Consider the following 15,396-nt stretch of genomic DNA (forward strand, 5'->3'; position numbering starts at 1 on the left):
GATCTCTTTTTGGCAATTCATTTAAGCACTGACCCACATTTCATGAAAAGGGGCAAATACCGATAACCGCAAACAAGGATGGGGCTGAAGGAGAGATAGGAGCTGGGGGTCAGGATGGAGACAGTCAGGAGGATGAATGCATGGCTGATTTCTCTGCATATATGCGTGTGTGTGTGTGTGTGTGTGTGTGTGAAACTGAAACACCATCGTGGTCTGCTGACACTGGTTCAACACACAGGCTGAAATAGAACAATACAAACAACATGACCCAGGGTTTCTACTGCACAAACATTCCCAGAGCCTTAAACCCACAGCTCAGCTAAAAAACACTATGAGGAGGGGCATCGAGACAAGTTTAAACCATTAATACAAGCTAACACCTCTTTTTTTTTTTTTTTTACTTTGTCTTGGAAACAATACATCATTCTCTCCATTATTGTCTCCCTTTCCCAGATTTTTTAACCCATTCCCGGGTGCATCCGGCTCTTTTCTCTCCATGCTTTGCTTGCGAAGGCAAAACTCTGGCCAAATCACACGGACTCTTGAACTCATCTGACGTGATAAAAATTCCTCCTAGACTGTCATAGCTTTGAGAAATCATGACTTATATCTTTGATGAAACCCCGAGTGCCAGAACTCACAAGAAAAATAACACAAATCAAAAAACAGCCCCACAGAGGTTTTGCAAGGAAGTCTTGTACAACTTGGGGCTAGTGGACGGACTGTTTGACCAAACTCAGATAAGAACAAGCTTCCTTTTTCTATCTTGTTCCATCCAATCCTTACTTTACACCAACCAGGTGTCTTATGGATCACTGTCATTTCCTTGAAGACTTGGGGTCACAAACAAACAAACCCTCACACATCAAGCATCTCCCTCAACAACAGCTTGATGATACTTTTCACACTTTCTGTCTGCTTATGTGTGGATAATTTCTCCACGAGTGTGCCTAAGGTGAAGAAGTAAAAGTCTCAGAGTTCTCTCTGGGTGTTATGTTTTCAATCAGCAGGGGGTTCTGAACTGTTGGCAGCTGTTTCCAATGCGATTATCTCCCCTTTACCTTCAGCGTCCATAACCCAGCTGTGTCTTGTATTTTAAATAGGACGACATCACCGACAATCTGCTGTCTTTATTCCACATTAGAGACGACAATGTGCCACAGAGGGTACGACACTGTTTGACCGACCCCTCTGATAAGTAACGGTTGATGTCTGGCAGTAAATCCTCTCCTCCTCCCCCCCTCCCTCGTCTCTTCGTACACCGTGAAAATGTCTCTCTTCCTCATCCTCTCCCATCATGTCCGTCCTTCCTGAACAGATGGTAAACACATCACTAATGCCTTGTCTGTCTGTTTGTCTATCCTGTGATGCAGCGCAGAGTCTCGCTGTTAAACAAGGACTAAACACATCACACTGGCAAAGAGGTGCAGCTTCTCCAAACACCACTAAGACTGTGATAGTTATAATGTCACTGCACGCTTGACGGTCTAAGTGCTAAAGTACCAAGAGTATACCATTTTACTGATATTATCCATTTATTTCTATTGTTTAAAACTAAATTTCCCCACAACTGCTGCAGTAATTAGTCTCTACTGACCTCATTCTCACTTCAAAATTTTGATGTAAATTAAAAAAAAAAAAAAAAAAAAAAAAAAAAGGTCCACCAAGGACAGGTTGTTTTCTGCTGATTAGATCCTTGCTTGTATTGTATCTACTCTCAGACGTACGTTGCTTTGGATAAAATTGTTGCTAAATGAAATTGTAGAATTGTATTTCACTCAATGTATTTAAACTCACCAGTTCACAATATTGTACTTTCTTTACTCCACTGCCATTCTTTGACAGTCATTTTAATTAATTTACAGCCAACAGTAACAGTATGAGATTAAATAATTCATTTATCGATTATCAGAGAACTAGTCAGTGACTTTTATGATAATTAATAAAGAGTTTTATTTTTTTTTAGTAACAAAAATGCCCAGCAGTTCCATGTTTTAACTCTTCAACTGATTTGCTGCTTTTCTTTGTCTGAAATTGCACTAAATTAATTTGGACAAAACAAGACATCTAATAAAGCTCCAGGAAACTGTTTGACTATCCAAACAAGTAATGGATTAAGGGAAAAACATCTGAAAGATAAATGTCATGAATAATAAAACACCATTTGTTACAGATCTATAGATGGTTGACAAATTTAAACGAAAAAACCTGAATGTTTGACCCCTAAACCAAAGGGATCTGGTGCTTCTGTTTATGCTGTGGTGGACAATTTGCTTTCGTGGTTTGTTCACTCAGAGGGAAGGGTCACTGCAAATCAATAATAGTTGTTCTCAGTGATCACCTTTCTATGATGACTGCTAAAGTCACAGCCTTTAATTGTGAAAACGTACTAGCATTTCAACACTACTTCATCAGACGAAGACATAGCAGTGTTGAAACTGTTTTCACAATAAAAGGCTGTGAATGAAGATGTGTCCTCCAGTCCCCTTTTGTACTTTGGAAATCAGCTGTTTTCGAGCTGAGAAGTGGCTGTTTCTACTGCATTTTGTTAGAAGATGCACAGAGAACCCTGTTTTGTAGTTCATACCAGTATACAGACTTTTTGCATTGAGCATTATTATTTTTCATACCATAAGTGCATTTTTTTGACAGTACTTACTTGCTTTTGTTTAATTTATTTATGGTGGACATTTCTATAGTGTGGCATCCGTATCTTTAAACAAGGAAGATGTATTTAGGGTTCTAAAGGTGTTATAGAGGAGGCAAAACTTGTGAAATGTTTTGCAAATCATACAGTAGTGTGCAATGCAAGCTTAATGTTGTCAATTTAACGACATAATTTTTAATAGTCAATGTCAAATCATTTCAACGTTTAATGATTTATTGGCATTTGAGGAAAAAAAGAAACTGAACAAGTTGTTAATAGTATTCTATAATCCTCCACTGACACTAATGGGAGTAGAAAAACCACTGCAACAAACTTTCACTATAATTTAATGGAGTGCCCTGCACAGTAGCCTCCAAAATGACCAAAGAGCCGAGTCAGCTCCTCTGTGACACAGTCTCAACACAAACGGAATATGATAAGTTTTATAAATGTGAGGTTTATTGCAGAGCTTCTATATTGGATTTACATTTAGATAGGTGCATCTGGCAACACAGAGCATGTGGCGTAGAGAATTTGTGTTTTTTCATAATGGTTCATGTACAAAATTGTTTATTTTGTAACATAAAACATCTTTCAGCAAATGCTTCTGAGAAAAGTTTTGTCCATTAAAAGAAATAAAAGAAGAAACATTAGAGTATGGGCAGAGTCAGCTAACTGCAGACTGCAGTCATGCAAACTTGCAAAAATAAAAATTGGATTCTGCAGTTTAACCTCTGTACTGTTATGCTTGAGGCAGGATGTGGAGAAGCGGTTAGTGCAGTGTGAACGAGGACGTCTGAACTTCTGATCCTCACAGCCAGATGTGCAATATGTGTTTAATGTGCCCTTTGATTAAATGCCTCATTTTCTCTATAATCAACTCCTAATAACCACAATAAACAACGGAAAATTAGGTGAACGCTTACGACAATTTTAACACAAACACGGCCACCCAAATGGAACACAAATCATACTTGGTATAATTTATTATGCCATCGAGCACACAATTCAGGGTATGTGAAGGGCCATAGACTTTGTTGATGTCAAAAGCGCTCCTCATGCAGACATCTCTGAACACAAAGGACTCACAACTTCCAAAAGATGAAAGAGACAGTACATAGCATCTTAAATAACTCAGAAGTAAAGCAAAAAAAGAAAAAGAAAAAAAAAGGAGGCTTAAGAGGCAGGAGATTGGGAGAAGGGGGCACATGGCAGGCTTATGAGCAACCAGGCTCCTCCTCCTCTTCATCTTCAGGCCCCTCCGCCCCTCCCCCCGCTCATAATTAGCGGTTCGGCATCGGTCCTCATTTTGGGTTACTTTTATTCCTTTTCCCATTTCCATGAAAACAGTAGTGGGACAAACAGGCCCACATGTGTGTCACAGTACACGAAGCCCAGAACAATAGAAGAAGAGGAGTGGGGCACATGAGTTTACTGTAGATGAAAGCAACAGTGGGAAAACACAGGAATTAGTGAGGTTTTCTCTCACATGTCTTCAAATCAAGTTTTCCTATTGGATACGATGCAGCTCGTAGGGCTGGAACAGCTTAGTTTTGGCTGCAACTGGTATACACCATGACAGGCAGTGGAAACTTTTCAAGTCTTTGTATTGAAAAGCACTCTTGTCCAAAAGTCCACATGTTCTAGTTATTTTAGCCCATTCTATGCATTTCTGTCATGTGTTGCTCATTGAGAATGCATCTTTCTGTGATTTGTATCCAGGCAAACATGTGGGCAACCGTCTCTATTTGTCATAATTGCACTAAACATATCCAGTATTTTGGAAAAGGTTCTGAAGCATTTCTACCAAATCCATTTACAAATATTTTGTCAATGCGTACATGCTCACTTTGGACGCTCTGGTTTCAGTCTTACAGAATGTTTCAGCATGTGGCTGCAGCTCTTCTCACTCTTGTACTAGATACTCCCTTCTGCTCCAGATAAGAAGTACAAAGACATAACGAGACACATTTGTACAAATTACCAAGAGACCAATCATATTAATAATGAAAGATAAAAGGGTAGGGGAGGAGAAAGACAGACACTTAGATGAAGAAAAACTACAAGAAAAAACAAGAAAATCAAAACCAAGAAAGAAAACACTAATAATATGGAATGAAGAGAGAAGGGAAGGATTTTTAACTATGTCCAGACCCCAGCAGAGAGCCTGGGGGGGCATCTCCCTATTTTCTGGACCCTCATGTCAATCATGTTACACAGGGAGTGGAGTGGTGGGTTCTCTAAAAATGCCTCCACAGATGAGTTACATTTCTAGCTCAGACAAGACAAATCCAAGAACAACAAAAGGCAACCTTGCCAAAAACACACAGAAAAAAGAAGAGAAGCTGTGCAGTATGCATTTTTTTCATCCACATAGCTCCTAACAAATGCAAATGCCAGCTCCAGTTGAAAGCTGAGCTCAAAACCAGACACGTCTAATGTTGTCACAACCTATAAACACTGAAACATTAAAAGTTAGCGCGAGCTGGGGTCTGTACGCTCTGGTTCCTCTAATCAAACTAAATGCCCTCTTCCAGAGAACAGGCTCGCACTGCTCTGAGATACAGCCGAACTGGTCTTAGATTGCTCTACCGTGAACTTTTCAAACATTTAATCAAGTAAAGCCTTCCTCTGGAGTCAGAGGTCTCCGTAGCATCGCACAGGTCACAGGATAGATTTGAGTTCTTATTGCTAACATGACACATCCATTTGACACACTAGTTTCCAACCACTGTCAGAGGTGGCACCCTCACTTAGTTAGTAATGAAGAGAAGAGTGACCCTGTCACAGATACATATATGAAATGAATAGTGTGTTTCACCTGATCATACACCCCACAAACCCTCTGGATCCAGCCTGCTGAGCTATGATTCATGTGCAGCGGTGCCTAGGGGAAGCATGGATAATTAATGACAGAGCAAGGGTGGCAAGAGTCTGTCTCTGATTGACCTGGTTTAACCCTTGCTGCTGAGTTACTATGGCGATTGGTCAGCCTCGTTACCTCTGGGTGACTGGGTGAATCCTCGGGGCAACAAGGTAGTCTGCAGCGTGGGCATGAGTGACCAAAGGCGTGGGGGTGGAGAAGAGAAGGGGGCTTTCAGATGGGTACAATTACATGCTATAAGAGAGGCCCTTGTCCCACCTTTGCTTCAAGACCTGAGGGAGTCAACTCCTGCATCGTCCTCCTCTTTACACCATTCATCCGTTTACAGGACCCATGCCTTTGCCCATCCATGGCAGTAGGGGGCACTACCAATCTACTGTGTCCCCAAATGCACAGGTCAGCTGAAAAGTGGCCAAGCAAATTAAGAGAGTTCACTGTCCACTGGCTCACAAGGCTGAGCATTCATGATCAGTCGGCCAAGCATGGAGAAACTGGACTGTCATGCATCCACCTGGATGGATAAAAACAAGCTGATACTGCAACGGCTGTCTTATCTAGTGCTGGCTGCTTCAGTATTAACAGATCAATCACAATGAAATCTTCAATCTGGTGAAAAATCTTTGATCTGGCTCCAAGTCAAACAGTATCCAAAGAGGACACTTAAAGGTCCTGGAATGTTCTTCTGTCTCCATTTCAGATCAGACATAGAGACACAAAGACACATGTCCTGTGGGCTGTGACCTTCCCTGGCCTGTGCTCAGCAGGTAGTGACAAATGACCTGATAGTTAATCTGTCCCGAGGTGGAGCTTTTCCACAATGAACAGAGAGCCTGTTTGTGACAACAGGAAGTTGAGACAATGTTACCCCAATAAGCACATTAAAGGATGCACATGCATGAAAGACTGCATGCACACATGACTGCACATGCACCTAACTTACAAGCACATCTGGATACAGTTTTGGATGGAGCAACATCACAGAATAAATGGAATAAAAACAGAGAGTAGTGACATGTAAAACTGAAGGAAAAGGCTATGCACCAGGCAGAGAAATATAAAGGTATGAAGTGGTTCGTTGGTCAGCTCCGTCTGGGACAGTGGGTCATTGTTGGGTCTCTTGCAAATCCCCGCCATCTTCCCTAATGGTCAGCTTTTTCTACAGCCTTCCCTGTTAACAATCCAAGGGTGAATGCTGGGCATTGTGGGATTTTCCCCAGTCTGTGGTGTCTTGCTGGAGCATGCTCAAATGAAGTCTGACGCCAGGAGGCCAAGTCAGCAGACCACACTGACCTGATTCACCGGGGATGGAGAGTGTTAGTAGGAGCTGTGATCGCGTTCCCTAGACCACCTCACCCAAACTCTGTGAGGTGACAATGCAGCTCAGTACAACAGTGTTGTGACTTAACCAAAAGTGGACTTAAGTGGAGAAAGCAGTGTGGATGATCTCCAAGAAAGATTAACCTTCTCTCATTCTGGAAGTATGTTGTGAGCAAAGGCGAGAAAGACAAGCGTCCTTTGGCTGAGGCTGTGAAAAACATTCAACCCTCAAAACACACACATTTGTGAGGAAAAAAAACTCGAGGCCACATGAAAAATCCTCTTGACATGAAGGGCTTTGACTTTGCAGTTTAACAGCCGCAGTAAACAACAGAAGCCAGTAGAAAAAATATTTGCAGATGTACACATGCGACTAATGCAACTCTGACTCGATACAGAGCCAAAAACGGCTGCTTTAAGTAAAACAGAAAAAGTTTAGTGTATTAAACCCCTTTCAGCCCGTCTTATTCCCTCACCTTTAACACTCAGAGAGCTGTAGCTCTATAATTCCACAGCTATTCACACCAAAGCAATTTCCATAAAGTTTCAGTTCAACGGGCTGAGATATAGATTTAGTAGAAAGATGCTTAGTAGAACACTTAAAATGCAGCACATGCAAATTACTGTTGAACTGAGAAATGAAGCCAGCCAGGTTTAATATGAGGCAACTTGATTGAGCCTTCTTGTGCTCCTCGATTTTCCAGCAGAGAGAGACTGAACACAATCACGGCCAGCAGGATGGCGAGACAATTACGGATAAGTAATGCAGAAAGCGGAGGGAGCAAGCACCTATCTGTCTGAGACAAGAGAGGTAATGATAACAGGAAGTGAGATGAGTTGGTGTTGCCCTCTGGCCTACCAACCCATCACCTCTGTTTAAAAGGTCCTTCTTTATAAACAGGCCTCTCTCTGCCTATTAAACAGATAGTACATTAGGCCTGAGCTGTGCAGAACAATGTAAACACAGCCGGCTCGGGGTACCGGTGCTGAGGGGGAGGGGGGGCAGGGAAAGGAAGACAGTCTGGGTTGGGGGCTATTCCTGGGTCTTCCTGGGAGTGAACTCCATCACTGCTCCTCTCTCCCACTGTAATCCTCTCCAACTAAACACAGGAAGGAAGAGATAGGTAAATAACTCATTCTTTTGATAAACCCAACTCTTTTCCAGCTCTGCATTTCCCTCCAGTTTTAGAACGCTTGTTATGCTTCAAAATACAGAGCCGTGGATTTGAAGTGGAGCAGAGGGGTTCGTGTTGAGGGTACGATACAGTGAGGCACATGTTTGGGGAAACAGGGAAAACCGGACCAACTGCGTTTTCCAGAAATTACGTTGTACTTTCATCTACATTTTGAAAGAAGCGCAATTTGTTTTAAAAGAAATACATTTCTTTGTAAAGGGTAACACTGTTAATAGAAAAAAATAAAAGTTTGAAAAAGCTATAAAGTCCACAAAAAGTTAAGAAGAGAGGGTGGAGGCCTGTCTACCTGATCCGTTTTTCCTGCATGTAAATGTGCCGCATTTGAAAATTGTGACCGTTTACGTGGTTACATGACAGCGCTTCAGCCTCAGTGGTGCGTTTCACATCGACAATGAATGGGATGCGGGAAATTGCTGTATCTAATGGACACGTACCTTTATACACTTCCTTTCTCTCGTATTTTACATTCAGTTTTTAGTACTTCTTTGGTTTATCTACCAAAACTAGCAAAATGTCATGCTGTAATTGACACTTTCTCAACAATGACTACTTGTTTGAAGCTTGATTAAATCCAGGCACCAAAACTACGCAGAAGTTTATAAAAAAAAAAAAAGAAGCTCGGTTTGGGTTAAAATATGACCCTTTCACAACATGTTTGAAGCTTTTCCTACATTTTCTTCGTTGCCAGAGTGATGAGCCCAGCCCCCTTTTAATAAATGATTTGTTGGCAGAAAAGGAACATAATTAAAGCAGTGAAATAAATGACAATGACACAAGCAAATGTAACCCAGCAGAAAGTAAACTTCCCTCAAAACACAATTGAGAATGCTGCTTAGTTGTATAGGAAAAGAATTTTTGGTAGATTTTCTTGGGAGAAGTGCAGGATAAAGTGTAGTTGAGGAAAAAGGAATGAACAGAAGTGACAGCAGAGAGGTAGAAAGGCCACTTTGTCAAGAGAAAAACAGCAGCTGATCCTGAACCTCCTGTGGCTCGTTCTGTGAGTAGATCTGCGTTGCCCCAGGATTGACAAAATCTTAAAGAGGATGAACTGAGGCTGGAAGAAGGAACATGAGGTACAGAGAGAGGATGGATGGGGAGACGGTCAGTCCGGGTCAGTCCAGATGTGAGGCTGTTAAACAGTGGGGGACTGGAGCTGGGCATCTCAGGGCAGCGCCCTGGAGTCATTCACACCCCTTTGTTACAATCTCCAGCAAAAGACAGCAAGCGGCGGAGATGCAGCAGAGATGGAGTATGTGGGGGAATGTCTGGGATGTGGGGACAGGCTCCATACCCTGGGGAAAGGCCAATTACAGGCTTAAAGCTCCCTGTCTGTCTGTCTGTCTGTCTGTCTGTGGCATGCAGCTCAGATAAGATGAAAGTTACTCACCCAATATCAACATTTTTGCCTATGTCACCATAAGAAATGATACAATCCAGATGTTACATATTATTATATATAACCACATGAGTCTATGTATTGTGAGGATCAGTGTGCTTTCTTACTGCTTTACATAACAGGACATGACATGGATTTTATTGTCAAGCGAACTAACATAATGCAGAGCTGCAAGTTTGAGCCTCTGCAGGTCAGTGTACGTCCAGGAGGGTCCAAGGGATAGAGGTGAGGGGTCACGAGTTGTTAGGACAGAACACACTGACGCTGTCCTGGGGGTTGTTAATGGAGTACGAGGGTCACCAGGCTCCAACCTGGCTACACATTTACAACAGAGACATGAGCAAAAACAGACAACATCCGTCAAAAGGAGGGTCATCCTGACAACCAAACCATGCTGCGATATGTGTGTGGCTGTAGAATCATTTACAGACAAACATGGAAGAGGTCCTCACTGGTGCAGACCTTTGAGCTTAAATGCACCTGTGGAAAACTTGCTAAATATGCAAAAATGATTATTGCTAAACCTCTCCTAAAGTGAGCCAAAGACAGTCAGCCCCTATCTAAATGGATCTGAGGGTAAGACCTTAAAAAAGAGGGGGCACCAATTACAGAGCAGCTGCAATGAAAGAGTAGCATTACATGACATTTTTCCTGAACTTTACAGGTCACATTTCCCACCTTTGGTAACAACACACTTTTAACTCCTGTGATGACTATGACAGAGGGCCTGAAAGCTGACAGTGTCCACTGTGTCCCAGTCCACTATGATCTACTGAGATATTACACAAGATCCAAAACTTATGGCACTACTTTGGGAAATGATCCAACCTTATAAGCAAGTAAAGGAATAGTTGGATTAGATGTGTAGCTGATACGGTTGCTAAAAACCAACTAATGTGGACATAATTTCATTTTCAAGTCGATTCTGACAGGCGCTAACAATTTCTCAGTGCCTTTTATTTGGATTTTTCTCATGACTAAAGGCAAGTTAAATAATAAGGGCATGCTTTCTTTTGCTATGGGATTTGACTACTGTAAATTAATAGCTGAGGGCACTGACTCTGGATTCATAGCTCAGCTTTAACTCATATATACAATATTTCAGACTACAACACAAACATACAGCAGAGACAGAGATAAGAACCAGGCAGGCAGTTTGAGGGACCCATGGGAGATGGGGACACGCAGCCGAGTGCAGCTTTCTGTCTGAGCAGCGCTGTGACCAGTAATAACTCTGAGCTTGAATGTTTGCAGAGGCGTGCCCTGGTAATCCCAGCAGAGTAAAGCAACAGGCCGGGGTGACAGAGGTTAGCTCCTCTCCACTGCACTGCTGTCAACACCACAATGTGCACTGATGTGACAGACTAATCAACAGTAGCCTGCATGGCACACTGGGACACAATACTGGCATTAAAAAGTCTGGCATTCTAAAGAAAAATTAAATAACTGCAGCTGCAACGTGTTCCAAGTGTGCTCTCTCTGGGAGGGATGTGCAGCAGTAGTGTACATGTTTGGTTTGGTGAGGTAGAGACTCTGGCTGGGCTGCTGATGGGAAGTTAGTGTAGTGCGCCTGTGATGTTCTGGGAAGTGGTGAAAGAGTGAGTCTGTTGAGTTTTGCCTTGGCCGCACCACCCTTGTTCAACGCTGAGCACCTCGAGCACACACACACTCTGTAACTGCGGCCTGGAGCTCGACCAAGTCTGCTTAATCTGACCCATTCAGACTAGAACCCAGTGACATGCCAGACAGCCAGAGTCCTGGGCAGCGAGGGGGGTATAGGTGCAGGCAGGGTGGCAGTGCCAGCCAAGAAGACATCTGGCCGTCTGACACAAATGTACAACTGCTGCGCTGAGGAGGTAATAAATCCAGCTGTAGTATAAACACTAAGTATCACACTTACCACATTTATATCACAGTCCAACTAACATGTCAACCTCCACAACCACATCTGTGCCCTTTTCTGATTAATCCCAGCTGGAAGACCCTCACAGGTATATTATCTTTCGAGCTAAGAGTGTGGTTTTAAATCTGAAAAAGCTGAGTTCATTTCCTAATGGCTTTTTTTTATCTGTTACAGTCTATTCAAGAATTACCTCATGACGTAAACATGCATGAAACATTGTCTGGATCACAAAGTAGCTAATACACACTATTTCATATGGACATAGTGCAACTTTTGGAAGAGGCATGAACTAGGCTCGGCCCTGAACTCAATGGCCCTTTACCTCAGTGAGGCTACTGCCCACTCTGTGGCCCCAGTGCACCACAGAGGAGTTGGCCTGAAGGAACTCACACTGTCCACCAGCGATGGAGCGTCCAGCTCTGGCCAGTCTGACCCACAGCAGCCCTCACACACTCAGGCAGAGCAAACACATCCAGACCGCCAGGCTGAGCTGAAAGGCATTTCGTCCCGCCATTTTTCAGTGTAATTAACTTCTCTGTCCACATTCAGCCAAAGCAAAAAAAAAAAAAAAAAACTCACATGGAAATTAAATAAACAGAGGGGGCACAGAGGACATACAACTCATTTCCCTTAATACCTCACTAAAACTTAGGCCAGTTTTGATTGCAAACACTAACTTCAACATTACGCTCAAGGCCTGATTTGAGATTTGATTCTTGAAGAATGCAATATTGACCTCGAGCCAAGTGTTTTATAGACGAAATTAACACTGAATACAACTGTAACTACTGCGGCCACCATCAGTTTAATGAGACCCAGTGCCACCTGAGGACGCAGTCACTTCAATCAAGTTAGTTCTCTGAAGTTGGGAGACAAAAAAGTATGGTGAGAAAGTTAAATTATCCAGGTAGAGCAGACAACCATGGGGGAGTGGATCAAAGTGGAGTCTTGAAATAAATGGATACTGGAAACGTAAGCCCTAAAGTCTTCTTCCTTCATTTAATAAACGAGTGATGGCCCCAGCTGAGGACCGAGGTTTATGAGGTTGTTTTCAAATTCCAATTTGGCATGAGGCATGGCCGAGAGCTTGTTTTATTTTTCCGTGATTTAGTTTTTTAAGTTCCTAAATACTCTGCTGTCCTACCGCTTGCTTTACAGCTTCAGGAATAGAGACTCAATGAAAACAGTAAGGTAAGAGGAGGAGGAAATGACTTTTGTATGAGTTAGCTCTTAGTTTGGCGCCATTCAGCTTGTGTGTTTAAAAAATACAAAAAAGGTGCTTTTCATTGCTATGTGAAGCAAGCAGTAAACAAGTGATGACTGAGAGCTCTGGCTTTTGATTTATTCTTATTACTCCACATCCCTCTTGTCCTCCTCGTCTCAGCCTCTCCATCAGACTTGCTCTCTGACCTTTCAGAAGTCAAACACACGTGTACATCCGCCTCTGCCCGCCCCCGTGAAGTAGACCTCTTCCTCCTTGGACTCAAAAGCCTCTAAACAACGCGGTGGAAATCTGGCGTTTTCGCCGTGTTTACTGGATCCGAATGTTTTCCCGACAAACACAACTGACCTTGTTTATGAAGGAGAGGAATCTGCGTTTTTTCCTGTCGCTGTCAGTTTAACACAACATTCTGGTCACCCTTTTGTAAACCACAAACACCCACTTACCTGCTGAGCATTCCTAATGAAACATTCACTGACAGGAGAAATGTAAAGAATAATTACAGTTAATTACAAATTGCTAGAAAATATGCTACTTTCCTATTTAGTTTTTGCACACGTTTTTAGATTCTGTCCAGTCACGCTGACAGATTCTGAAACGTGTGCATTCTTAATGTTACTTGATCCACATTTCTTCATATTTAAAAAGAACATTTCCTGCATCTAAAATATTCCTTTGCAGTTAAGCAGCTCAACAATGTGTCTGTCAGTCTGTCATAGCTGGTATCACATTATTTAAATGATTTTTAAAGGAGGCTCTCCAGTTTTCACCGCCTGTAACACATATGGATAATATGTTTGTGTAAAATGAGTGCGCACCTGCAGCAGCAGCCTCTCGAAGGCCAGGCAGGCATCCCAGCGGGGCAGGCCGGGGTGCCGGAGCGTCTGGGAAGTGGCCAGGCCCAGCTGGAGCACCCCGCAGTGACTCTCTAGCGCCCCCCACCTGCTTCTGAACAGCTGCACGTAGGAGCACAGCTGCTCAGGGGTCACACGGCCTGAGAGAAGGGAAGACGATACAGTTATGATCTGGGAAGAGAAATCTGGAGACATCACAAATTCATCAATCAGCATCAGTCAGCGTATATATGTGCACGCAGTTGTGCCCTGAATACTGCTCTGTCGTGTGCCATCTGTTCACACAGCGATGGGAAGAATGAAACAGAACAAATAGACAACCTTCTCTTGAGCACAACAGCCTTTTTAAATAAGTATCAGCTTCGGGCAGAGGGCAATGACGGATACCAAAGCAGACCATAATATTATCTTAATGAGCAAAAACTCCACAGGCTGAGAGAAAGCAAAAGTTGCGTAGCAGTGTGTGTGTGTGTGTGTGTGTGTGGCTGTTTGACAGTGTGCCAGTCACAAAGCAATATTCTGTATATGTGCAGGCTTCATGTGGAGAGTTACTGTCACAGTCTTCAGAGAAATGTTTATATGAGTCACTGAGTGTGTGTGAGTGGTGTGTGTGTGTGTGTGTGTCTACATACAGCCGAGGTGCAAGAAAACCGATAAGAGCTCCTGAGAGCCCGTCTTGAGTGTGACTAATAAGTGTAAATCAGAGGTTTTCTCTGATTATTTATAGAGGCGTTAGAGAGAGGCCAGACTTTGTACACTGTTTAGGTCCCTCTAAATCGCCCCCACCACTCCCACAGAGATTCACAGAGACACAGGAAAAGCAGCGTAAACAGTGTAAAGGCGATGTTGGGGGGGGCAAGAGGCACAAGGGGCTGGGATAGAGAGAGGGCACATATTAACTCTCTATAAAGCCTACTTCTTCATGTTGATGTTCCGAACCAGCACCAGATGTGGGAGTATTTCCTGTTGGACTACATGGCCAGTGTTTTCTTTAGTGGGGCCAAACACATGACCAGAAGAGAAACAGGCAGGCAGGATAACAAAATGGGGCAGAAAGCTGCAGAATACTAAACACAATATGGAGTGCTTGAAATGTAAAGCAACACATGTTTTACTTCGCTGAACTGGATGACAAAATCTGTGAATGTGACATATTTTCAGGAGGAAAAACTGTAGGGACTCATCCAGGGAGGCTTACAACAACAACTCATTTTCAAAATGCATTTTTGCAGGTCTGTCTTTTGGGAAACAAACTTTGCAAAGGAGATGGAAAGAGTCGTTGTGTTGTGTGGCAAAACAGAGCAAGTGTCCACAAAAGGGAATCAAGTCTCTTGATTTTTCTGAAGAATTTCTGAAGAATAAACTTCAGCCCAGAGTTGCTCAGAATCCTGAAAAGCTCTATTGTGAACATATCCAGCCATAAAAATCTTGGCAGTGTAACTGAAGTTCACTAAGCCTGATGTGCCAACCATAATTCAGCACAGAACCAGGAAATACGTCCAAAACGAGGACCGAGCATAATTTCACCCAAGAATAGGCAACAATGAATGGCACACTGTAGGCCAAATGTAATCAGACTGTACAGCTAGAGCGGACCAGATGAGTCCGAGTGAGAAAATGTAAGACACTGGGAAAAAAAAAAGAAGAAAAAAAGCACTTTAGCCCAGAAAGCCGCACAAAAGCCTGCTCTCCATTACACAATCAAACACAATCCTGGCCCGGACTTAGCTCTTATCTATGTCACTAAACTTCCCTCAAAACAGCGCTGCGATTCCTGAGGCATCTTGTTGCCAGATGCAAAATGAATCTCAAGGAGATGATCTGTCAGTTGAGCTCTCGTTTCAAACCGGGGTGCTTCTGCGGTAAGAGAAGTACATGTAAGAATATGCATTACTTGTGCTTTGAATTGACTTTTCCATATTATTTTTTGCATTTGTTTAGAGAACTACTTTAAACTTTACTTTTGTTGTTTTTTTT

At 42.8% G+C, this 15,396-nt stretch overlaps 1 protein-coding gene across 1 annotated transcript in view; it reads right to left on the reverse strand.

Annotated features, from left to right (window-relative positions):
* Nucleotides 1-15,396, reverse strand: part of scfd2 (sec1 family domain containing 2) — a 99,601-nt gene that overhangs the window by 67,811 nt on the left and 16,394 nt on the right. Inside the window, exon 4 of the mRNA XM_023271839.3 lies at nucleotides 13,384-13,559. Coding sequence (XP_023127607.2) covers nucleotides 13,384-13,559 — 176 coding nt within the window. The remainder of the gene's footprint in view (nucleotides 1-13,383; nucleotides 13,560-15,396) is intronic.

Source organism: Amphiprion ocellaris, chromosome 2, assembly GCF_022539595.1.
Source record: "Amphiprion ocellaris isolate individual 3 ecotype Okinawa chromosome 2, ASM2253959v1, whole genome shotgun sequence".
Classification (NCBI taxonomy): domain Eukaryota; kingdom Metazoa; phylum Chordata; class Actinopteri; family Pomacentridae; genus Amphiprion; species Amphiprion ocellaris.